The 26,241-nt window shown below is 39.8% G+C and overlaps 1 protein-coding gene and 1 pseudogene across 2 annotated transcripts in view; one reads left to right on the top strand and one right to left on the bottom strand.

Moving 5' to 3' along the window:
• Nucleotides 1-825: 825 nt before the first annotated feature.
• Zranb1 (zinc finger RANBP2-type containing 1) overlaps nucleotides 826-26,241 on the top strand; it is a 54,934-nt gene continuing 29,518 nt past the window's right edge. Inside the window, exons 1-3 of one of the 2 annotated variants that reach the window (XM_008846007.3) lie at nucleotides 826-914; nucleotides 12,306-12,468; nucleotides 14,017-14,867. In XM_008846007.3, coding sequence (XP_008844229.1) covers nucleotides 12,431-12,468; nucleotides 14,017-14,867 — 889 coding nt within the window. In that variant the 5' untranslated portion in view covers nucleotides 826-914; nucleotides 12,306-12,430. The remainder of the gene's footprint in view (nucleotides 915-12,305; nucleotides 12,469-14,016; nucleotides 14,868-26,241) is intronic. The other variant, XM_029569822.1, reaches the window with a different exon arrangement.
• LOC115072496 lies at nucleotides 10,359-10,472 on the bottom strand (annotated as a pseudogene).

The raw sequence follows: 26,241 nt of genomic DNA, 5'->3' as shown, positions 1-26,241 counted from the left end.
CCAACTGGAATTTGCTCATGACATCCTGTGATACAAGGCTTTTGCCTCTGTCCTTCCATTCTGTAAGCTGCAGATCTGGAGGTTTGCTCTTATTCAAGTTCTGGTACCATTATTGTTGTTTGGTACAAGTAATTCATAGTAGTATAGGGCATGGGCATATGATAGCTTTAAAAACAGATTTTAATGCCAATTATTATGCGATGCTTAATTTAATATTAACTTTTAATTTGAGCTTAACAATTTGTTACATGTGAACAGGGTAAATTAACTTTTTAATTATCTTTGATAGGGTATTTGCAAAATAAATTCATTGACATTCTAAAGTGAGCTTAAAAACATTTTATTTTTTATGTGTATGAGTGTATTGCCTTGCATGCATGCAAGCACACCCATGTTGTGCAATGCCTGCAGAGGTCAGAAGAGGGTATCGGATCTCCTGGAACTGGAGTTACAGACAGATGTTAGTGCCATGTGGGTGCTGGGAATCAAACCCAGGTCCTCTGCAAGAGCAGCCAGTGCTCTTTAACTGCTGAGCCATCTCTCTAGCCCCCCAAAGTGAGTTTTTACATACAATAGAGATTTTGTTTGCTAGAGTTAGTACATGAGATGGAGGTCATCTTATTTAGGTCCATCTTTTTTTTAAATATATTTTTAAAATTATTTTTATTTTATGTATACAAGTGTATTGCCTGCATGTAGGTAAGTGCACCTGTGTCGTGCAATGTCTGCAGAGGACAGAAGAGGCCGTCAGATCCCCTGGAACTGGAGTTACAGACAGTTGTTAGCTGCCACATGATTGCTGGGATTTGAATCCGGGTCTTCTGCAAGAACAGGCAGTGTTCCTAACCGCTGAGCCATCTCTCCAGCCCTGGTCCATCCTATTCTTAAAGTGAGAAGATCATGACTCTTAAGAGGTAAATAGGGTTTGCTTACTAATCTCATAGATAGTTGTTTGCTGTCCTTTAAAGCATAGCCATCTATAGACACTGTAGTTCATTTACATGTCATTTGGACAGACTTCCTCCTTTTTAAGAAAGGGTCTCTCTGTAACTCTATCTAACATAGAACTCACTAATGTAGACCAGGCTGGCCTGGATCTCACAGAGATTTAGCTGCCTTTGCCTCCAGGCTCTGGGACTAAAGGTGTACACTACCACTCCAGGCCTCTGACTAACTCTTGTTTCAGTTGACTAAGTGAAAATGGAAGGCCTTTGGGGCTGGGGAGATGGCTCAGCTGTTAAGAGCACTGACCGCTTTTGAGAGTACCTGGATTTGAATCCCAGTACCCACATGGCGGCTAACAGCCGTCAAAACTACAGTTCCAGGGCATCCAACACCTTCTTCTGACCTCCACCGACATTGCATGACATGAGTGCATTTATGTACATTCAGGCAATATACTCATACACATAAAATGAAAATAATAAATAAAATATATATAAAAGAAAATGGAAGGCTTTTAAATTTTGTAACATAGCATGGTTTCTTTAGCAATCTGGATTGTTATGTATTAGTCTAAAGTCAGGTCACCTATAGCCATCCCCCAACTTGATTCTAGATGATGAATATATTGTGTTTTGTTTTAAAATGCATTTCTAGGTTTTGGTTACTTGTTCAGCTTTTTAGATATTTTTTTCATAGTTCTCAATCTAAATATGTTTTGGGAAGGTTCTATATAATTTAAAAAAGCAAAATATGAGCAAAATGTGTGGCACCAAGTTTTTTTTTTGTTGTTGTCTTTTTGAGACAGGGGCTCCCTGTAGTCCCAGCTGACCTGAACTTACTATGTAGATCAGGTGGGCCTTGAACTCACAACAATCCGCCTGCCTCTGCCTCCCAGAGTGCTAGGATCAAAGGTGTGCGCTACCATGCCTGGCTGTTTTTTGTTGTTTTTAAAAACTTTAGAAGTATCGTTGAGGGGGCTGGAGACATTGACTGTTCTTGCAGAAGACCTGGGTTTGAATCCCAGCACCCACATGGCAGCTAACAACTGTTCATAACTTCAGTTCCAGGGGATCTGACAACCTCTTCTGTCCTCCGTGGGAATTGCATGACATGGGCACACTTACCTACATGCAGGCAGTACATGCATACACATGAAATAAAAATAATTAAAAAAGAAAAGTATTGTTGATAGTCTCAGGGATTGCTCTGCAAGAAACTCAGGCAGGTTAATAGTTCAGGTTTTGGGTAGTGGGAACCTATGACTGAGCTGCAGTGAGTGTGTGTGTGTGTGTGTGTATTACAAAGTTTGTGTGTTTGGATGCAAAATGCATTCAAACTCTGGCACTAACACTTAGCAATTTGTGATTTTATTTTATTATTTTTATTTTAAAGTGAGTTACTGTGCTTGTTTCCAGTCTTTAAAATTGGGCTTAATAATAGTTCTCAGGATTAAATTGGTTAATAGGTATAAAGTGCTTAGTACAATGCTTAGCAAATTTGAACTGGTATTGTTTACTTATTGAACAGGGCTAGCTTTGGCAAAATTGTGAAATAGACAAAGTTAGCCTAGCTGTTGATACATCCTAATGATTCAAGCAATAGTGCCTTCTGCCTATTGCTGTCTTTGGCATTCTTTTGCGTGATGCTCTTTGTTAAACTTTTACCTACTTGTCCTTCCCATCTTTACAATGATAAGAAAACCCTTATCGTCTTTTTATTGTTCCTCATACTTGAGGAATCATGGGGAAAGTGATGGAATTGAGCTACATTATTAGTAACATTTATAAATAACTTGTTTTTAAAACAATTTTAATTTGGATAACTTTTTGGCTTCAAATTTTGGCAGAATAAGTTGAACTGATTTTGAGCTATTAGGATTTTTGGACCAGATTATAAATCTGAGCTGGCATTGCCTTGGAATATTTCAGTTACTTGGTTCTGCCGCCTTTTCACAACCTCGTCTTTGTTCACATCATAACTTACCGATTACATGAAAGTTCCAAGTTTCCATCTCTTTCCTCTGTCACACAGGTAGCACCTCTAGCATTTGATAAAAGACTGCCATTAGTAAGCCAGAAGTACTTACTAATGACTTCTGGTGCTCTTGGTGCTTTGTAGTATTGTTCACAGTGTCACTATAGAATGGAATAATCTAAGAAATTTTGAATGTATTAGGGCATGTTCATAGAGTTCTTACAAATGTTGCATTTTCATTTTTTAAAAATAATGTCTCTTTTCAAAAAAGTCTCATTTATTTTTCTGTGTATGAGTGTTTTGCCTGCATGTATGAAACTGCACCCATGAGTGCAATACCCACGGAGGCCAGAAGAGGACTTTGGATCCCCTGGAACTGGAGTTACAGACAGTTATTAGTCACCATGTGGGTGCTGGCTAACTGAACCTGGGTCCTCTGCAGAGCAGCCAGTGGTTTTAACCACTGAGCCATCCCTCTAGCCCCACAATGTTGCCTTATTTTGTGATGCTGGGAATGGAACCCAGGGCTTCAGGCTTGCTAAGCAAGTACTTTAATCACTAGGCTAAATCCCCAGCCCTCTTTTAATATTTGTAAATGTTGTATTGACATGTACCCTTGAGGTTGTCTGATTTCCATACATATTTAAGAAAATGGTAATTTTTATCTCTATAGATTGTGGCTCCCTGAACCACAAGGACAGTGTTTTATCTAGTTTTATTTCTCCACCATGTCTGAGTTGTAAGTTACACCTTTATTGTTATCCTGGGTTGTCGAGTTCCTTAGTTTTGTTTGAGATTGTAATTTGAGGTTCATGACTCTGTATGGTAAAATTGGTTTTACTAAGGTGCTTAAAGAAAATTAATTTTTCTAAATATTTAGAGTTGGTAAGTAAAGAGAATTCCTGAAATGACTAGAAGATTGATGGAAAGAAAGCACATCAGTATTTTTGCATATTGGATTTGAAGCAGCAGTAACTTTGTATCTTCTGGATCTTTCATTCTGTGGATTAAGAGGGTGAAAACCTGTTAGATTTGTAACTTTTACTATGTTTTCCTCCCCTAATTAATGCATTCCTGACAGATTAAAATGCAAACTTTGAATTCATAGTTAGGTTTCAAAGGACTTAGGTTTTTATGGAACGAAGTTAGATATTCTAATTGTTGTAGATAGGGGTAATTGGCTCACTTAAGCAATGGCATAGTTCCAGTGGAGCCATTCTGGTAGGTGTTACTTAACTGAAATTTATTTAGTCCAGCTAGTTTACATTCTTTGGAAGGATTTTTTAGTAAGTTTGTTTAGTTCAGTCTTTGATACAGATGACTGTATCATAAATATGTCTTTTGTGCAGGAAGGACAGTTATTTTTGAGATCTTCTGATTATTTATAATTTCATACATAGTAATTTTAGAAGATATTTAGGGCAAGTTCAGAGCACTTGTGTAGAATGAACAAGCCTCTGCGTTTGATTCACCAGTACCACCACCAAGAATTAGTGATTACAAAAAATTTGTACTTGTGCCCTTTTTATGTAACATTAACCTAAATAACCAGTTTATGGGTTGTCAGGGTAGTTCAGATTGCCCAGAATTTGAAGATCTATAAATTTGTCATAGAATGATATACTTGAAGAGTAGTGAGGAAAGGAACAAATATTTATTGAACAATTTATGACTCTTAGTAGTCCAGTCCCTTTAAACTGTAGACAGGAAAACAGGCTTAGAACTATGAAATTAGGTAAAGAATTCAGGTTTGGATATGCTAAGTTTGAGATTTGTTAGCCATTCAAATAGATTATGCTGGTTAGGTTTTATTGTCAACTTGACATAGCCTAGAGTCACCTGAGAAGAGGGAACCTTAATTGAGGAATTACCTAGATCAGATTGGCCTGTGAGAGATTGTCGTGATTGATGAGTGATACAGGAGGGTCCAGCCCACTGTGTCTAGCACCATCATTAGGCATATAGGCCTGAACTGTATAAGCAAGCTAGCTGAGCATGAGCTAGAGAGCCAGCGAGTGAGTCAGTAAGCAGTGTTCTTCTGTGATTTCTGCTTCAGTTCTTACTTGAGTTCCTGTCCCCAGTGATGGACTGTAACCCAGAAATGTAAGATGAAATAAACCTCTTCTTCCCCTAAAATGCTTTTGGTCATCGTGTTTATCACAGCAACAGAAAAGCAAACTAGAACAGAGACGTTCTATAGGCAGCTGGATTTACTAATCTGAAGTTGGGGAGAGATTCATTCAGACTGCAGGTATAATTTAGGTAATCTTTAGCCTATAGGTGGTATTTAAAAGCCACAGATAGAGGCCAAGCCAGGTGTGGTGCCGTATACCTTTAACTCCAGCATTCAGGAGGCAGAGGCAGGTGGAATTCCAAGTCAACCCAGTCTACATAGTTGTAGGCCATCTAGGGCTAAGGGAGATTGTCTCAAAACAGAACAAAACACCACAGATTGGGGCTGGCAGGATGCCTCAGTGGATAAAGGCATTTGCCTCCAAGCCTGATGACCTGAATTTGATCCCCGGAACTCACATGCCATCACACCCAGCCTTGTGTTTTTGTGTTTTACCTATAAGTTCTTTGTATTTCAAATACCAAACTAGCAGGGACAAAATATAATTTTATTAAACATTGTATAATTTACATATTTTTTAAACTGACAACTTTTAAAAAACTTTTTAATACGTGAATTATTGTTTTGCCTGCTTATGTATAAGTGTATCATGTATGCGGTGCCTGCGGAGGCAGAAGTGGGCATTGGGTCCCCTAGAAGTGGAGTTAAGGGCAGTTGTTAGCTGCTATGTGGGTTCTGGGAAACTGCAGGAACAGCCAGTGTTCTTAACTGCTGAGCCATCTTCCCAGTCGCCTGTGGTTTATATTTTATTATATATAACATGTATTTATGTAATACATGTTTATTTGTATTTATATTTGAGACACTGATTGTTTCAGGCAGGCCTGGAACTTGACATCCACTTGCCTCGTCTAGTGTTGGGATTACAAGTCTTCATCACCATGCCTGGTGTTTATGTTTCTAGGGAGAAGGAGGAGGAGGATACAGTAGACACCGTAGATTTGCCATGTAACACTTCTTAATGTATTTGTTGATGTATACTTAAGATGCTGTGTTAAGGTACAAAGAGAACACGGGTGTACTAACTTTTGCCAGTTTATAAATTTGGTTGGAGAGGTAGGAATATATCTCCGATGTATCAGACACGAATCCCAGTCTAAAAACTTAGGTAGAAAGAAGCTTTGATATTTGATTTCTTTAAGTGAACTTGATTTAAGTTTTGGAATCCCTTGGCAGGACATTCAACCTCAGTCATCCTTGGGAACCTTCAGTGGTCATGTTATTGGAAAGTTGGTGCCATGTTTATCCTTTTCTGATTATAGTGCTGACTCATTGTCTGCCATAGGCTTCCTTCTGGTTTCTGTGGCCTCCACTGCCATCTGTGGCTCCCAGTGCCTATGACTTGGCATCTTTATTTTTTTCATGGTGCTGGAACATGAACTAGAGCCTTGGTCCATCTCAGGCACATATTCTACTGCTGAGCTACTTCCCCAACCATTGGGTTTTTGAGAGTCTCACTGTGTAGCTCAGGCTGACCCTGAGCTTGCGGTCATTCTACCTCTTCCCTGCACTGTGATTTATTACAAGCATGCACCATCTTGCTTGGCTTTAAAAACAGACCCACAAACCCCACTTTTTCTTTCCTGGTAGTGTCTGCAGGCACATTTCACTTAAGTCTTGGTAACTGTCTTACTTTCTGTTGCTGTGATAAAAACACTGATCAAAACCAATTTGGGGAGGAAAGGGTTTATATTTGGCTTACAGAACAATCCAAGGGAAACTAAGGCAGGAACCTGGAGTACAGACTATGGAGGAATGCTGCTTACTGGCTTGCTCCCCTGTCCTAGGCTCCCCAGCCTGTGCTCAGCCTGCTTTTCTATATAATATAGGACCACATGCCCAGGGTGGCACCACACATAGTGGACTAGGCCCTCCCGCATCACTCAACAATCAAGAAAATGCCCCATAGACATGGCCATAGGCCAATCCAATGGAAGCGATTCCCCAATTGAGGCTCCCTCTTCCCAGGTGTGTCAAGTTGACAGTAAAGCATCCAGCGCAGTAACTTCTGCAGTTGCAGCTATGGAGTCAATCCCGTTTGCTCTAGAATTTCTCCTGCAATTTCTTAAAAACTCCACTTTTTCTTTTTCTTCTTCTTTTTTCTTCCAGGCCACTTAGTGTGATGAGACCTGTCTCTTCTTGGATTTTACTCAGCATAGTGTACTACTGGTCTACATCTCTGAGGCAGGGTTTCTGAAACCTTGGTTGTGCGGATTGAAAATTGGAGTGAATGACATAAGAAAAACAGACATGAGTTGATGTTTTGGTAAAAGTGTGATTGCTTGGAGTGTCTTTGGAGTGATTTGAGAGCTGATTATGAAAGCCAGGAGAGTTAACTTAAAGGATGAGCCTGTTGTGCTGGTGTCTATGAGGAAGTGTCTTCATGCATGCATCTTTGGGAGTGGTGACACATGCCTGAGATTGAGGGTATGTGTGGTGCTTTGGGGAGTATGTATGTTACAGGGAGCTGAGAGTTTATGTTGTTACTGAAAGCTTCAGAAAAGAGGATTGCTATGGTAACAGTCAACTGAATGGATTTAGAAAATAAAGACGCTTAGGAAGCCGTTAGAGTAGTTCCAACCTGAACGGAGGAAGGAGTGGTGCCAGTGGGGATGGGAAGCAAATAACTGAATAGAAACCACTGGAAAGAATCTGTGGAAGAAGGCAGGATTCAAGGTGATTCTAAGTTTCTCTCCTGGATGCAAGGATATGGATGGTGTTTAATGGAAACCGGAGAAGTCAAGATAGGAGTTTGTTTTGAGAGGAAGACAGGGTTTATTAGAGAATTTGATAAGTTATTGGAGCCCTGCAATGGAATTAGATTTGTAGATAGTGGATTCATCTTACTATACCACCAATTAATTATACCTCCAGAGTCCTGTTGTTTTTCCTAATGATTATTGGGAGGAAGACAGTGATGTAGGAAAATATGGATGAGAAAAGAGAAATTTATTATGGGAGTTTTGGCTTAAGAGTTAAGCAATACTTGCATTTATTGTTTTAATCATACAAGTTTTGTAATTCACAGTTACTGTGCAATATTTTAAGAGAAGTGAAAGTTCAGTCTGTAGAATTCCCTCTTTAGTTTTCACGTGTAATCCTCTAGGATGTTCTGTGAGCATTTGTAAATCTCCACAGCTTTACATTAATAACTGTATGCTACATATAGTTAACTTTATATTAGGAAAGTTAAAACCATTTAAGATTGCTGAAATTAGTCTTTCCTTTGAATAGTTTCTCATTAATTAGAACTAACTGGCAACTGAGCTGATCTCATCTTGTTTCTGAAGGCGTTTGCACATAATGTGTGTGTTTTTGATGTTTTGTTGTTTTTTTAGTGGTACAGGTGACCAAAGCTTGAGCTTTTGTGCATGCCAGGCTAGCACTCCACCACTGAGTCCATTTTGTGGTATGGTATTTATTGTTTTGAGGATTGAATTCAGTGTCGCTATATTTCTAAGTGTTTAGTAATGCTTCATAAATATAGCTAGTTATTAAACATGATTACATGAAGATGTATAATTAATAGCTCCATTCCCAGCTGTTAATAATATGGAACATAATTCTTGTGCTTTTACTTTATTTGTCTTGGAAAATATATAATTAACAGCAGATATGAATTTAATACTAGAAAATGAAAATGAGTAATATTGGAGACCTTCATTCTATAGGTAGAGGCTGATACACAGATTGATTCCTGGAGTCATTTCTCCACAGGTTAGACTTGTTTGTTAGATTTGAACCAAGAAATATTTGTCTTGAGAGCAGCATTTATGTTCATTTCTCCTTAAAAAGTTTCTACTATGCATATTTTAATGTACCTATAAATTGAAGTATGAGTCCTTGGATAGAATTGGAAATTTAAGTTGCATGAAGAATTAAACTTACAAGTTAAATTGCCTTGGCTCTAGGAATTTATTAACTTAAAGTGATGTTTCATTACAGTTCTTTTTCAGGATGTACCATTAACTCTTAGGGCTTGGGTACTAGAGAGGGCCCAGCCAGTAAAAGCATGTTCTGATCTTGCAGAGGACTTTAATTTGCTTCCCTGGACTAGGTTGTTCAGCTTACAACAGTCTGTACCTTCAGCTCCAGGGGATCCAGTGCCCACTTCTGGCCTCTGCAGGCACTACTTCATGTGCATTTCATACCCCCACCTCCAATACATGTTATTAAAAATGAGCTAAATATTAAAAAGCACTCTTAGAGCTAGTTGACTTGGATTTTTTTTTTTTTTTCCCTTGAGGCAGGGCCTCTCTGTAGCCGCAGCTGGTCTGAAACTTGCTATGTAGTCCAGACTGGCATCAATCTCAGATCCACATGCCTCTGCCTCCTGAGTTGCTGGGCTTAAAGGTGTGCACCACCACACCTGACCATGAAAATAATTTTATATGTCTTACGGTGTGTTGTGACAAATCTGGAAGACAGAGTATACTTAATGCTGGTCTCTTCTCTGTAATGTAAAGTCACATATTATCCTTACTCTTCGTTCCATTTGCTGATTGCCACAGGTAAAATGGATCTCAGATAATCCTCTTCAATGAAATGCAGCTTTAAGTCACTAAAATACAGTATTCCTACCGTGTTTAACTCCCTTGAGTGGATGCTATAGCCCATCATCAATGCAGTCTTCTGATAATCTCTTGGGCTTGGGTTTGGTATTACTCAGTTACCTGTATTGTTATAATGGGCAGGAAAATTAGGCTGCTATTTCTCATTTTATCAGGAGTCTAGATGAGGGTCATGATGGTAATTATTTAGTGCTGAGAATTGAACTCAGGGCCTTGCACATGGGAAACATGTGCTCTACCACAGTTCTACCCAAAGCCAGTTTTGAAGTAATAATTGTTTTACATTTTAAAAACTGTATTATATTTTTAGCCAGGTATGGTGGTGCATGCCTTAAAGTCACAGCACTCAGGTAGAGACAGGTAGATTTCTATGAGATCAAGGCCAGACTGTTCCACATAGTTGAGTTCTAGACCAGCTGGGGCTACAGAGAGACTCTATTTAAAAAAACCAAGAAAAAAATTACATTTTTATGTATTCATTTTTGTATGCGTGATTGTTTGGGTATGGGTGTATTGTTGCATGCATGTGGAGGTCTGTGGACAACTTGTGGGAGTTTTCTTCCTCGATCATGTGGGATCTGGGGATTGAACTCAGATTGTCAGACTGAGGCACCTTTGCTTGCTGAGCTATCTCACTGCCTCAGTGTGTTTTTTTTTTCTTTCTAGAAACATTTTAACAGTAGTTTATAAAAGCACACCCAAAACTTGGCATCCCACAGCTTTGTAACAGTGAAGAACTTTACTTGTGCAAGTCAGAGTCTGATACCTATTAAATGGTGACAGTTTTGCTCTTCCATGGCTAGGAAGGGAGACTACCACAACATACAGGTCCCTCAGATAAAATGAAGCTGATATGGTTATTTTCTTAGTGGCAACTCATCAGCTTTGAAAATTTTTAGTATTTTATGCCAAGGCATTAGTTCCATGAAGATGAACTAAAGTAATGTGAATAGCAAGCTGTTTAGTTGAACACATAGCATGTCCTAAAGCATTAAAGCAAGCATGGATTTAAAAAAACCTTTTGTTTATTTATTTTATGTGTATGAGTGTTTTGCCTGCATATATCTAAGCGCCCCATGTGTGCTGTGGCCACAGAGGCCAGAAGAGGGCATCGAATTCCCTGGAACTAGGGATGGTTGTTAACCATCATGTGGGTCCTGAGAATTGAACCAGGGTTCTCTCCAAGAGCAACCAGTGCTCTTCATCATTGAGCTGTCTCTCCAGTCCTAGCATGTACTTTTGAATGTAAACATTTTAAATGAGATACTGAAATTACTTATATAGTAGCCTTTGGTTTGTGCTCAGCCTGACATCTGTTCTTATTAGGTAAGTCCCCCACACTCATTATACTTTCCCATAGCATGGATGATTGATCTGTTCACATCTCATTCCTGAAAATGGAAGGAAGACACTTCCTAATGAATTTGAAAAGTTTCACTAAATTTCTATTGCCTACTTTATGTATGCTTTATGATTATAGTTCCATAGTTCCCTGCCATTGGACATACTTTTGGATTGCTGTTATAATCAGTGTGTATGAAATTTTAAACAAGGGCCAGGGAGGATGGCTCACTTGATAAAGCATTTATTTTGCAAGCACGAGGACCTGAGTTTAATTCCTAGCACCTAAAGGCAGGTGTGGTTGTTATCTCTTGTAAGCCCAATGCTGGGGAGGCAGAGACTAAGGATCCTTGGGGCTCTCTGCCCAGCCAGCCTAGCCTAATTGGTGAGCACCAGACCAATGAGAGACCTTATCTCAAAGGAGGGAGATAGCATTCCTGAGGACAACACCTGAGGTTGTCCCCTGGCTGCCAGATGGATCTGTACACAAGTGCATTCACACCTGCACACATGTGAAGGCACACACAGGCACATACACATGCATTTAAAAAGAGCCCAAGCAAGATTATTGAAATTACCTGGATATGAAAGAAAGGGAAAAAATTGCCCATACACAATTACAAGAGAAAAATATTTCATGCTAAGCAGTGTTTCTACTTACTTGGATGATCTCATCATTTCCTTTTCAGTAGAACAGGTAGGAATCAGACTGGAGAGAGATTCAGTGGTTAAGAGCACTGGCTGCTCTTCCAGAGGACCTGGATTTGGTTCCCAGCACCCACATGGTGGTTAACCCATACATAACTCAAGTTCCAGGGGATCTGATACCCTCTTCTAACCTCTGCAGGCATCATACACACATGGTGCACCTACATACGTTCAGGCAAAACACTCATACACTCATACAGAAATCAAAAAAGAAAAAAGAACAGATCAGAATCCACCCTGCACTGCTCATGCTCTTCGTAACAGTGATGGCTGTAGTGGTGCGTGCCTGGAACCTTAGCGTTTGGAAGGCTGAGGAAGGAGGATTGTGAGTGGGAGGCCAGCCTGGACTTTCATGTTAAGATTCTGACTCCAAAAAACAAGCAGAGAGATAACATTAGTGTTCATGCGCTTGTGTGCATGCACACACATGTAGAAAAACTTTTTCATGGTTGACTGACCAGCCCAATAAATTAACTATTTTTATTGCTGTGCTAAATTAAAAATCTAAATATAATAGCCCATTATTAAAATAAGTAAGTATAATTAAAATAGAATTGATTAAAATTAAAGCTTTCTCCTTTTTGGTAAATTAGCAGGCTATAAGTGAAATTCAGTTTTGGTCTCCTTTACAGGAATAGCTATTCACAGGCAGACAGAACCACTTATCACGTTTTGCAGTGTCTCCTGAGGAAGTCAGAGTCTGAGCCAGCATGAAGATTGAATCTTGTCTTTGGTCTGATTTACCTTTATTGTAATCATGTGCAAGGTGGTTATAGCATGGAATCTAAAATCTTTGTAAGTGTGATTTTTTTTTTTTTTTAATTTTAGCTATTAAATAGCATCCTTTTAATGGTGAAGTTGGTTGCTTAGTGAAGTTCACTCTATATGTGGGATGTGGATTTGGTAGGCAGGAACATAATACACTTAAAAAGTGATTTGGCTTTCCAGGTTTGGAAAGGAGAAAAAATATCTGGCCTAGTAATTTTTTCCTTTTTAAGTAGATTAAAATAGGTGGTGGGGGTGTAAATTAAGTAAGGACTTAAAAATGGAGAGATTGTTTAGTGTTCCAGTTTAAGCTATTACAAATACCAGTAAATTTGCCATGTATATTGCTTCACTTATGAATTAGTTATCATTACATAATGATGTCTTCATTGTAGCATTATGGTAGCCTTACTATAGAGTCCTGGGAATATTTATTTACCTATTTGTCTCACTGTGTAACACAAGCTGGCTTCCAGCTCAAGGTCCTTCTGCTTCAGCCTCCTAGGTGCTGGGATTATAGGCATGTGCTACCACTCCCAGCTTCTAGGAACTTCTAGATACCAAATATGTTTTGATGTTCTTTTTTTGTTTGTGTTTGAGACAGGGTCTCCCTGTAGCCTCAGCTGGCCTGAAACTGGCTATGTAGACTAGGTTGGCCTTGATCTTGCAGAGATCTGCCTGCCTCTGTCTCCCGAGTGCTGGGATTAAAGGCATGTGACACCACAACAGGCTTTCAAGTATGTTTTTAACATAAATTGAAATTTGAGTGTATTTTATTTTTTCAAATATCAAATATGAACATTCAGAATTATATTGGCATGATTTGCTGAGTTTTCTCAGACATGTTCTGTCCATCTGAATTTCCTGGGGCTAGGTGATGTGGAGTTTTTCTTTTATGTTCCAAACATAGCTTGATTTTGAGGATACAGAACATCAGGGAAGTATTTCTGTTTTGTAATGTTACTTTCCTAATTGTGATCTGTGCTCTTCAATGTCTTTTCTGTTTGTGCTAATGCTAATTAAAAGCAGTGAATAATTAGCACTTTCAGGCTGCTTTTTTCCCTTAGTAAGGATGATTAGAAAAGACTTTGATCTTCTGAATTCATGAATCAGACATACTATAAATAGCATAATCTATGTTGTTTGTAGTTTGAGAATGGTTATATGTTTAAGGTGCTTCTTGGCTTGTGTTTTTTCCTTCCCTTCTAGTCTTTTTAACTTTTTCTAAATTAATGGTCATAGCTCAGCTGAAATTGAACGTTTCTACTAATGACTTCACTGTTTCTGTCTTCTTCCCTTGTAGAACCCATCTGTATTTGTCTCCTGCTTATTACTTTCTGTATTCCAGAGTAAAATTCCCTTAAATCGTGAGGTCTAGGAGCTTTCTTTGAGAATTTATCTCCAGTGTCTCTGGAAGTCCCAGAAGAAAAAGTAGAATAATTTGATGAGAAATTTTACATGTGTTCTTTGAGAAATGTCTATTTTCTAAGTTGAAGAGTGTGCATGTGTTTTGGGCATATTTTTAGAGGTGGAATTATGTAACTATTGTCTTAATAACTATATCCTAATTATTTATAGCTTCCTGCCTGACATAACTCACTTCAAGAAGTACACAATGTCAGAACGTGGAATTAAGTGGGCCTGTGAATATTGTACGTATGAAAACTGGCCGTCTGCAATCAAGTGTACTATGTGTCGTGCCCAGAGACCTAGTGGAACAATTATTACAGAAGATCCATTTAAAAGTGGTTCAAGTGATATTGGTAGAGACTGGGATCCTGCCAGTACTGAGGGTGGAAGTAGTCCTTTGATATGTCCAGACTCTAGTGCAAGACCAAGGGTTAAGTCTTCATACAGCATAGAAAATGCAAATAAATGGTCATGCCACATGTGTACATATTTGAACTGGCCAAGAGCAATCAGGTGTACCCAATGCTTATCTCAGCGTAGGACCAGGAGTCCTACAGAATCTCCTCAATCCTCAGGATCTGGCTCAAGACCAGTTGCTTTTTCTGTTGATCCTTGTGAGGAATACAATGATAGAAATAAACTGAATACAAGGACCCAGCATTGGACTTGTTCTATTTGCACATACGAAAACTGGGCCAAGGCTAAAAAGTGTGTTGTTTGTGATCATCCCAGACCTAACAACATTGAAGCTATAGAGTTGGCAGAGACTGAAGAGGCTTCTTCAATAATCAATGAACAAGACAGAGCTCGGTGGAGGGGAAGCTGCAGTAGTGGGAATAGCCAAAGAAGATCACCTCCTGTTACAAAGCGAGACTCTGAAGTGCAAATGGATTTTCAGAGGATAGAGTTGGCTGGTGCTGTTGGTAGCAAAGAGGAGCTTGAAGTGGACTTCAAAAAACTAAAGCAAATTAAAAATAGGATGAAAAAGACTGATTGGCTATTCCTCAATGCTTGTGTGGGTAAGTTTCTGTTTTCTGCATTATTTTGAATGAGATGACAAAGGGCATTGAGAATGGCATGAAAAATGAAAGGACAGTAGTGGTACTTAGCATTCAACTCATTTAGCATGACAGCTCAAGTAGCCATAGGAATCTGTGTTTGTGATCTTGCCAACTTCCTGCTAAAATGTCCACATTTACTTGGGTACATGTCTCTTCAGTTGGTGAGAAACCTTTTATGTTAAAGCAAACTTTTTACACATCTGTGGGAAAGTGTGTACCTGGAATTTAAAATTATTTCTCTGACTGTAGCAAGATGTAAGAGAGGAAACCAGCTGCTGTTTAATGTTTGTAAACAGTGTGAGCATCTTGTGATGGTAGAGGCTTTAGTCAGATGTTAAAAATATCACGAAAATGTGTGACTCCAAGAAGTCAAACGGAACATAATAGTCACCTTGAAAATGCTGATGCTAATTTAACATAAATGTCTTGCAGTAAATATTTACAAACTTAATGGAACTGACTTCTCGTAGCCAGCTGATTCCATAGTCAGATTATGATTAGTGTATATTGTGGTGTTAGTGCTTTCCTAAAGAAATTCAGAGTGTTGAGCCCAGTTACTTTTCAGAACTGATGGACACTCCAGAGGAGGGTTTTTCTCTAGTTATTGACATAATGAATTAATAATTTGTAGTATAATTTACAAAAGTGGTACTTGAATCTTAAAGGTATTCTTTTCCCCAGTAGATTTGAATTTTTATGTTATTTTGATGGATTGCTTACTTTGACATTCACTTTTGTTTAGAAAAATTTGAGTGATTTGTAAGGTTAAGCTTTGAACAATAGCTGTGTTTTCTTCCCCTGGTATAATTTGTCCCCCTGAGTGTAGCCCCACGAATATGGAAGATGTAGCCATTGAACATACAAAGCCTAAGGACAGAGGCCAAGAAGTCAGAGGTTTTAAAAAACAAAACAAGACAAAACAAAACCCCAAACTTTCATGCTGTCAAAACATGTATCCTAGTGGATGAGCCTCTCTGAGGTCTAGTCATATAGGGCAGCACTCATAACTGTTTCACTGTTCTCCTAATTTGGGGTAAGAATGAAAAACAAAGCACCACCCCCTGCTGTGCCACGAGCCACATTGTGCTGACTTTGTTGTTCCATTTAATCCCTTTTTTTGGTCTCAAATTAGGGGACTGTGTAAGGTATGTATGATTCATTCTCATATTCTCTCTCTGTGTAGTAGTTACAAAAGGAATCTTTTCATTACTAAGTTTTCCTTATTGAGGTCAAATTCATGCATTCAGCAGCATTTAATGTATTCATAGCATTATGTAATAATCATCTTTGCTCAGTCCCAAAACATTTTCATCACCTAAAGGAAGCTTTGTACCTATTAGGCAGTTAACATCCCCTACCCTCTTCCTCCCTCCCCCCCATTAATCTGCTTTCTGTTAAAAATACTGCAAATATGTTGTGACTCCAAGTTGAACGAACATAATATTGACCTTGAAACTGTGTCATTTGTGTAAATGAAATCTTACATGACCTTTTGTGTTGTGTCTCAATTACTTGTATGCCTTTGGAACACCCTTAAAATCAAGTTTGTAGTAGTCCTGTACTGTGTCTGTTTTTACTACATGGTGGTGTTACAGTACATGGAAGTTTACCAATGGAAATGAACTAACATCATTGCATTGATTCTTAACCTTTTGAGGGGTTACAGATTTCTTTTAGGAATCAAGAGTTTTTAGTGTAGTCCAGGTCAGTGGATCCCAGGATAAGAGATAGTCTGTTTTTAATTTTTTTTTTCTCCTGGAATAAGGTAGAACAATCAGCATAGTTCTCTTTATGGCGACCCTCATTTCTTATCTTTGTGGTCATTCATTCTTCTTGGTACCAGCCGTTCTTTCATTTTATATTATTTTTTCTTTTGAATTCTTGTCCTGGTACCTCTTTTCATTTTAATAACCATGAGTTCACTTTAAAAGGGTAAAACAAAAACTTCTGGTCAGTATTGGATTTAATATTTGATTTACAGGTTCCTTTGTTATTAGGCTGTTGTCACTCCAAAGTTTCTTGGTTCTTTGGGCCAAAAGTTGATTGTGTTTGGTCCTTGGTGACGTGGATTCTGTTTTATCATCAATTTTTCTTTTGCTTTTGTTTCTTTCAAACAAGATCTCCCTGTAGCTCTAGCTGGCTTGGAACTCACTATGTAGACCACACTGGCCTGTTACTCACAGAGCTCCATCTGCCTCTGCCTCCAGAGTGCTGGGATTAAAGGTGTATGCCACCACTTCTGACATAGCAAATATTTTAAAAAAATATTTTATTTATTACGTGTACGCATGTATTGCCTGCATGTAGGTAAGTGCACCCATGTTGTGCAATGCCCACGGAGGACAGAAGAAGCTGTCGGATCCCCTGGAACTGGAGTTACAGACAGTTGTTGGCTGCCATGTGGGTGCTGGGATTCGAACCTGGGTCCTCTGCAAGAACAGCCAGTGTTCTTAACCGCTGAGCCATCTCTCCAGCCCTGCAAATTTTTTTTAAAGATTCATTCATTCATTCATTCATTCATTCATTGGTCTTTTTGAAACAGGATCTCCCCATAGCCCCAGCTGGCCTGGAACTTGTAGACCAGGCTGGCTTTGAACTCACAAAGATCTGCCTGCCTCTGCCTCCCAAGTGCTGGGATTAAAAGTGTGTGCCACCATGCCCGGCAAGACTTTTATCATTTATTTTATTCATTTTAAATTTCATCTTATTTTATTTTAATTTTTTATTTGTATATGAGTGTTTTGCCTGAGTGCATGTGTACTGAATATATGTATGTGCACCACATACATGCAGTGCCCTCAGAGGTCAGAAAAGGGTTTTGGAGTCTGTGAAACTGGAGTTAACAGGCAGTTGTGAGCTGCATGTGGGTGCTGGGAACTGAAGTTGGGTTCTCTGCAAGAGCAGTAACTTCCTTTAACAGCTGAGCCATCTCTCTACCCCTAATCAGCAAATATTTTTTTACCATTAGCTGTATAATAATCTGAACTGTGACGTTTGTTGAAAAGACAAACACCTGAGCAGGAAGATGAATAGAAAGGTGGTGTGTACTGTAGTACATATGTACTCCCCCCTTTCTGCCTGTTATGTCCCCAGATTTCAGTAGATATGCTGTATCATGGCTTAATGTTGTGCATTAAAGTGTTCTCTACAGTGTGTGCACTCAGCATATAGCATTATATTCTGAATATGTATTGCAAGACTTTCTCTTTATTTAAATTTTTTAAAATTTATTTTTATTTTATGTGTATGAGTATATTGCCTGCATGTACGTGAGTGTACCCATGTTGTGCAGTGCCTGTGGAGGTCAGAAGAGGGCATCAGATCTCCTGAAACTGGAGTTACAGATGGTTGTTTGCTGCCATGTGGGTGCTGGGAATCAAACCTAGGTCCTCTGCAAGAGCAGTCAGTGCTCTTAACTGCTGAGTCTTCTCTCCAGCCTGACTTTTTCTTTTAAAATTGGAAAAAATTCTTCACCTCAGGCCAGCTTTGTAGATGCTGAAATATGGTTAAGGGGGCTTGCCGACAGCTTTGGGAGCACAGAGCGGCATGTAAGTTTCACATAATTCATGCTCTGGTCCAAACTATGTTTTATCTTCCTTTCTGTTCCTTATTTACTTACAGTCCATCTGATCATTTATATTTTTGTTTGTGGGGGCTTGAGGAAGCCAGAGGTTGATGTCAGGTGGCCTTCTTGATTTCTTTTCCACATTATTTTTTGAGACAGGGTCTCTCACCAGTTGACTAGGCTGGCTGGCCAGTGAGCTCCAGGGATCCTCCTCCTTGTCTCTACTTTGCCAGCTCTGAGAGTACAGGACTTTTCATGAGCTACTAGGGATCCCAGCTCAGGTCCTCATGCTTGAGTGGCAAGTGCTCCAGTTGGGCCATAACCTCAGCCTTTTGGTTTGCTAGTTTGCTAAAAGCTATTTTTTCCCTCCCCTCCCCTCCCTCTTTTAAAAAATTCTCTTTAAAAAAATTTCTCTTCCTTTCTACCTTCCCTCCCTCCTTTTTTCTTTTGAGAGTTTTATTATGTAGCCCTGATTGGCCTTGGAATTCTGTGTAGACCAGCTGGCCTCAAACTCTAAATAGAGATTTGCCTGTGTGAATATTTTGCTGCATTCATTGTAAGTGCATTACATGCATGCACTGCCTGCGGAGGTCAGAGAGGGCATCAGATTCCCTGGAATGGGAGTTACAGTGGTTGTGACCTGTCAGGTGGGTGCTGGGAACCTAACTTGGGTCCTCTGCAAGACCAGCCAGTGCTTTAAACAGCTGAGCCATCTCTTCAGACCCTGTTTTGCAATTTCTTGAGACAGGGCCTCGTGGATATCACAGACTGTCTTTGAATTATGTAGCTTTGGCTGCCCTTCAGCTCCTGTCCTCCTGCTTCTACCTTCCCAGTGCTGGGATTATAGGTCTGCACACGGTGTCTGTGCTGTGCTGTGCTGTGCTGTGCTGTGCTGCCTGTAATCTGATCATGTCCCTCAGAATAAGAGCTAAGTTCTTTTTTTTTTGGAGATAGGGTCTCATATGTACCCCTAGACCAGACTGGTTTGGAACTCCCAGAGAGATCCCCCAGCCTGTGCCCCCTGAGTGCTAGGATTAAAGGTGTGCACCCTCATGCCTAGCAAGAGCTAAATTTCTTCAAAGTCTACAGGGTCATCTGTACTCTGTGATGCACCCCCCACACATTGTTTAACTCAGTATCATACCTTGGCCTGTTCTCCTCTGGCCATCTTTGATGTCTTTAAAACCCTCATTCTCTTCATTTTCTCCTGCCCTTCCCCTTTTTCTCCAGTTCTGGTGATTGATCCTAGGGTCTTGTCTATGCTAAGCAAGTGCTCTACTACTGAGCTTTATCCCCAGGCCTCTTTGTACTTAGGATTTTGAGACAGGGTCTCACTAAGTTGACCATGCTGGCCTTGAAATTTACTCTGTAGCCCAGGGGCCCTTGGACCTGCAGTCCTCCTGCCTCTGCCTCCGGAGAGGCTGTGCCACCATGCCTTGTAGTCACTTACCTTTCCTGTGGACTGACCTCATGCCTTTGTTCTGTCTGACTTGCTCTGTCCAGATACAGAGTTTGTAAATTCCCTTTTCATGTCTTTGCTACTCTTTTGGTGATGCTGGGAATTGAACCCAGGGTTTTGGGCATGGTAGGCAAGTGTCCCTCTTAACCTACCCCACCCTTGAGTCTTTTCTCAGATAATGGTCTCAGTGAGCCCCTCCTGACTTCTGTATCTCAAACTCCATCCTTGTCCTATACCCGCTACTTCCAGCCTTCATTTTCAGCAGAACACCTGCCACTTTATAATACACTTACTCATCTTGACTACTGTTGGTATTTCCTTTGAAATTTGTGCCTCTTGAGCGTCGAGAGTTTTATGTTTTGTTCATAGCTGTATTGTAGTACCTAGACCTGTCATACCTTCAAGATTTTGGACATGTGTGAAAGTTTAGTTTTAAAATATGAAAATGCATTAAAACATTAAAAGCTTTTTTGTGGTCTGCAAATATTGTTATAGTTAATCTAGTATCTTCCCAATTTTACAACTTAATTTTGTGGAAAATAACTACTTGAGGCATTTTCTAATTGTATTTTTGCCCTCTTGATGGAATCCGATACACTGTGTCCATGCCAGTGTCACACTGTGACTGTGGAACTACAACTTGGGACGGCGTCGAACCTGTCAGAATGTGTTTCTCCATTTTTTTTTCACAACATTCCATTTAAAAAACGACAATGCATCTTTTTTTTTCAATTTAAAAATATTGACTGGGCCAGGGAGATTGCTCAGTGGATAAAATACTTGGGATGCTCATGCATGAGGACCTGAATTGGGGTTCCCAGCACCAGTGTACAGAACAGCCAGGTGCTGCAGTGTGTGTCTGTAACCTCAGCACTGGGATGTCAATAGGAGGGTTCTGGGTGCTGGCCCAACCAGCTGGTCCAGCAGAATAGGTGAGCACCAGGTTCAGTAAGAGACCCTGTCTCTAAAAATAAGGTGGAGGGGTTGGAGAGATGGCTCAGCGGTTAAGAACACTGCTCTTCTTTCAGAAGACTTGGGTTTGAATCCCAGCACCTACACGGCAGCCAACAACTGTCTGTAACTCCAGTTCCAGGGGATCCGACAGCCTCTTCTGTCCCCTGCGGGCATTGCACGACACCAGTGCACTTACCTACATGCAGGCAATACACGCATTCACATAAAAATAAATAAAATATTTTAAAAAAAGAAAAAAGATGAAGAGCAATAAAGGGAGATCTGTGACATTCTCTGGCTTCCACATGTGTGCACACACAAGTGTACCCTTCCATGTATCATGCACATGCATATATTACTTACAGTTACTTTGTTATCAGTATTAAGAGCTATATTGATAGATGGACATTTGCAGCTTGTTTTTCTCAGGGAAGTAAGCTGGTAAAATTGTATGATGGTATTTTTCTTTGTGGAAAGCAAAACTGTTGCACAATGTAACCAGCTGTGGTAATTTTTTAAAAGTTGCTTGTTTTGAAATCCTTATTAGTCAAATAAAAGGGATACTGTACAATAATCCAAACAAATTAGATTAAATTCCACAGAAGAAAGTCAGGCTAGTTTTTGAGAGATTGCAGTACTGTTAGTGGGGATGATTATAAGGTTATCGGGAAATCACCTTGTCAAAGCAAAATAAAACTAAGACTTTGGGGGCTCATTTGTGGTTTTGAGTCAGGACTTTAGCCCAGGCTGGCCTCAAATCCTGGATGCGCCTGCCTCCATTGAGAGAACTGGGATTAGAGGAATGTGCCGGGCTTCTTGGTTTTAAGATACAAAATTTTATTTTTGGAAGTCAAGACATGGTGGTGATTTGTTAGAGCAGCAAGAGGAAAAAAGTACAAGTAATGTTTTAAAAACATAATTTCAGAAAATTTGTACTTAACCTGCCCCAGTTCTTACAGGGAGTTAAAATTCTTTGTGTGAATGGAGGCTGTCATGCAGGGGCTGACCTGCTGATGTACAGGCCTGCTGCTGCGTTTCCAAGCAGAGCTGGTAGAGATGTTCTGTTTTGCTAGAGCACTGACACTAGATTGTAGGGGTTAGTTACTAGAACTTTTTTTAATTTTGAATTTTTAAATTATTTTATTTTTTTATGTGTATGAATGTATTGCCTGCATGTATGTGAATGCACACCTGTTGTGCAATGCCATGGAGATCAGAAAAGGGTGTCAGATTCCCCTGGAACTGGTTGGTTTGTAGCTGCCATGTGGGTGATGGGACTAGAACCTGAGTCCTCTGCAAGAGCAGTCTGTACTCTTAACTGCTGAGCCATCTTTCTAGCCCAGTTACTATAACTTGTAAAAATATTTTATTTTATGTGTGTGGTATTTTGCTTGCATGTATATAAGTGAGGAGGCCAGAAGAGGGCATGAGATCTCCTGAAACTGGAGTTACAGATGGTTGCTAGCCACCATGTGGGTGCTGGGAACCAAAACCAGGTCCTCTGCAAGAGCAGCCAGTGCTCTTAATCACTGAGCCATCTCTCCAGCCCCAGTAGAGCTTTTGAGTATGTTTGATGCCTGTAAATACTAACGTTTTCAGTTTTACCTTTTTTTGAGGCAGCACAAAAAATATGCCTATATGAAGCTTATTGCTGTGTACCAAGGTAGTCTGTCACTTGCTGATAATGTCACAGCGTTCCATCCAAGGTTAGGTCACATTGTTTGAACTTGCTGTTATGTGTGGGATTTCTGAATTCCTTGTTCTGTTTGCTTTGCTTGTGTTAGCTTATTTCCAGCTTGGTATACTGCAGTTGTTTGGACAGTCTGTTTTCCATCTTTAGAATTTTCTCTGCCCTGTGGAATTGCTTTGTGGGCATTACGTCCATATTGTGGCTCAGTATAGCAGATCTTTGTTTTGCTATCTCAGTTTTAGGATGTCTTTTGGAATTTAGAGAGGAAGCTAATGAACTTATTTAGTACCTTATTAGGTTTAATGTGTAGGTTTTTTGTTGTTGTTGTTTTTGAGTTTTGTTTTTTTTTTTTTTTTTGGTGTTTTTGAGACAGGGTCTCCCTGTAACCCCAGCTTTCCTGAAACTCACTATGTAGACTAGGCTGGCCTTGAACTCATAAAGATCTGCCTGCCTCTGCCTCCCTAGTGCTGGGATTAAAGGTGTGCGCCACCACGCCCGGCTAATTAATTAATTTTGAGACAGAGTCTCCTATATGCCCCAGTCAGCTGTCACCTGCCTGTGTAGTGGAAGCTGACCTTGAACTCATGATCTTCCTGCCTCTACTTGTTAAGTGCTGGATTGGATGTTTGCCACCATGCCTGGTGAACTTTGATTTTTATATTCATGCTGAACTGAGTATTCTACTGAACGATTCTCTTCTGATGTAGTGTCCTGTTTTTTAATGTTACTTTATGTATGAATGAGAGCAGAGTCAGAAAGGTCTGGGATCTTATTAATAGTCTTTGACATTTAAAACTGGACACCCTTCCTTTGCAGTTGAAAATCTTCTATTAAAGACTTAATAGAATCCAGAATATATGCAGACTCCTGTAGCAAATCTGGCACTGCATCCATAAAAGGAAAGGAAACTTCTAGAATGCTGGGAGAGCCTCTCTTGTGTGTCCATGGTTAACTGTGCGATACTCTTATGTAGGATGTGCTGAGTGTAGCTATAAAAACTCACTATTTTTGCTCCACACACATTTTTGCTTATGGATTTACTTAGATAGTTCATATTTACAGGTAGAATTATATTTAGCATCACCTAAGGGGTAATTATCTTAAGGTCACTTTTGCCTTTTCTTTGAAGGTTTAAGGATTTCCTCCTATAATTTTGGAACTCCTGATATAAAATAGCATTTTAAGTCATGATTTTATGAACTGTGAGGTCTCAGCACAATATTTAAAAAGAATGTAATTCAAGTAGTAGGGGATACACACGTGAATGTGTACCACACTCCTTTCTCTGTTAATTGATGCTGGCCATCTTATTTTGGTATTTGAAAAAATATATATATATAATTATCATTTTTATGTGTATGAGTGTGTATTGCCTGCATGTATGTAAGTTCATGTTGTGCAATGCCCATGGAGGTCAGAAGTAAGTGTCAGATCCCCTGGAACTGGAGTTAGGGACGGCTGTTAACTGCCATGTGGGTACTGGGAATTGAACCTGGGTCCTCTGCAAGAGTAGTCAGTGCCCTTAGCTGCTGAGCCATCTCTCCAGCTCCTACAAAACTTACAGGAATGTAGTATGCCCTAGTTAAGGCAAATGGATGGTACTGGCAAGCGTAGAGCTCTGGCAGTATTCTTCTGGTTGACTCTGGTATGTTTGAGACACAGTTTCTGGCATTTCAGAAATGGTTGATAGGATTTATTAAACAGGCTTGCCAACTAGCAATTTGTACCTCCTATGCTGAGAAGGGAAATTTGTCTGGGCTGTGCTCCCCCTCCCCTATCTGTCCTTCAGCCGTGCCCCCAGTCTGTCAGTTCCTCCTTCCCTCTCTCCTGTCCTCTCTTTTTTTCTTTTTGTTCTGATTATCAGACCCAGGGAAAATTCTTTTTTGTCTATGTTTTTATTTTTGAGACAGTCTCATTATATAGCCCTGGCTGGTCTGGAACTTGCTTTGTAGACCCAGGTTGGCCTCAAACTCATAGAGATCCACCTGCCTCTACTTCTTGAGTGCTGGGATTAAAGGTGTGCGACACCACATCTGGCTTTATTGATTCTTGATCCTGTTGAAAATGTACTGTAGCTGGACGTGGTGGCATATGCTTCAATCCCATCACTTAGGAGTCAGAGACAAGAGTATTGCCACAAGGTTGAGGCCAGCCTGGGCTCCATAATGGGCTGCAAAAGGATGTGTTTAAACTCAAAGTGTTCGAGTCTAAAATATAACAAAATTTTTATAAGTCTTACTAAAGTAAGTTTACATATATTGTGGACAAAGCCCAACCATGGATAGTTGGGCTTAGAAAAAAGAAAAAGCAGTCATTTCTCGTTTCTCTTCACTCCCAATCCTGCTGTGCAGACTGCCACTTCTCATCAGCCTTCTATGCTGAGACATTTCACAAGCTGTGTGGAAGGTACAAGCTTAGCACATTGAAGACCGCATACCTTTGCGCAGTTGTCAAGTGTTGCCTTCGTTACCTTTGGTGCCTATTCTCTCTCACTGGCCTCTTTCTCTGGAAGCACTTGAGAGTTTGATGGAAGCATCATGACACTTTCCTCTTAAATTCTTTAGCATATATTTCTCAGTAACAAAGATTTTTCCCTCCTACATAACTACATGATATAATAGTGCAGGAAATGTAATATTTAAAGTCCATATTCACCAGTTAGTTTCTCATCGATTTGCCTCGCCCTGTTCAGTTGAGGCAGATTGCCTTTGGTTGTTTTGTCTGTTCAGTCTCCTAGTCTAGAACAGTGCCTGTGTTTCTGTGTGTGTGTGCATGTGCGTGTGCGTGTGCGTGTGTGTGTGTGTGTTTGATTTCATGGCATTAACATTTTTGAAAGCCCAGTGTTTTAGAATTATTCTCAATTTGGAGTTTTGGGTTTCTTTATGACTAGATTCAGTGTTTTTTTTGTTTTTTTTTTTTTTTAAAGAGAGGAACAATACATAGGTGGTGGGTTTTTATAGTACTTCTTATGTCGGAATAACGCTTATGTATCAGTGTTTCTTAAAAAACAATTATGGTAAAATACACATTTTACCATTTTAAGTCAGCTTAAGGTTTTGTTGCTGGGGTTAACTCCAGGTTCTTGCTTGTGCTGGGCCCACACTCTACCACTGAGCCACACCCTTGCCTCTATTTTACTTTTTTTTTTTTGTCTTTTTGAGACAAGGTCTCCCTGTAGCCCCAGCTGTCCTGGAACTCACGATGTAGACCAGGCTGGCCTTGAACTCACAAATATCTGCCTGCCTCTGCCTCCCAAGTGCTGGGACTACAGGCGTGTACCACCATGCCTGTAGTAAAAATTATTTTACTAATTTTTAAATGACATTGAGCTAAAGATTAAAGTGTGTTCCGAATAATTTTCTCTAAGGTGATTGAGGGATTGAATTCTTTCTTCATTGATACAGGTGCTTCTGTCATAGAATCTTGTATTGGAATTTGTTTTTAGACAACAAAAGTATGATCAGCATCACACTCAAGTAATTATAATTTTATTACATATTCAAAATTCTGAACAGGTAGATAGATCTTTGTGAGATTGAGGGCAGTCTGGTCTCCATAGTGAGTTCCAAACTGGCTGGGGCTACAGGGAAACCGTGTCTCAAAAAACGAAAACAAAACAAATCTGATAAGACACATGTCCGTTCTAGCTTTCCCCACAGTTACT

The sequence above is a fragment of the Nannospalax galili genome, unplaced genomic scaffold (genome assembly GCF_000622305.1).
Source record: "Nannospalax galili isolate Female #2095 unplaced genomic scaffold, S.galili_v1.0 scaffold362, whole genome shotgun sequence".
NCBI lineage: Eukaryota > Metazoa > Chordata > Mammalia > Rodentia > Spalacidae > Nannospalax > Nannospalax galili.
Note: the sequence above shows the minus strand (reverse complement) of the source record. Positions and strands in the feature narration are given on the sequence as shown.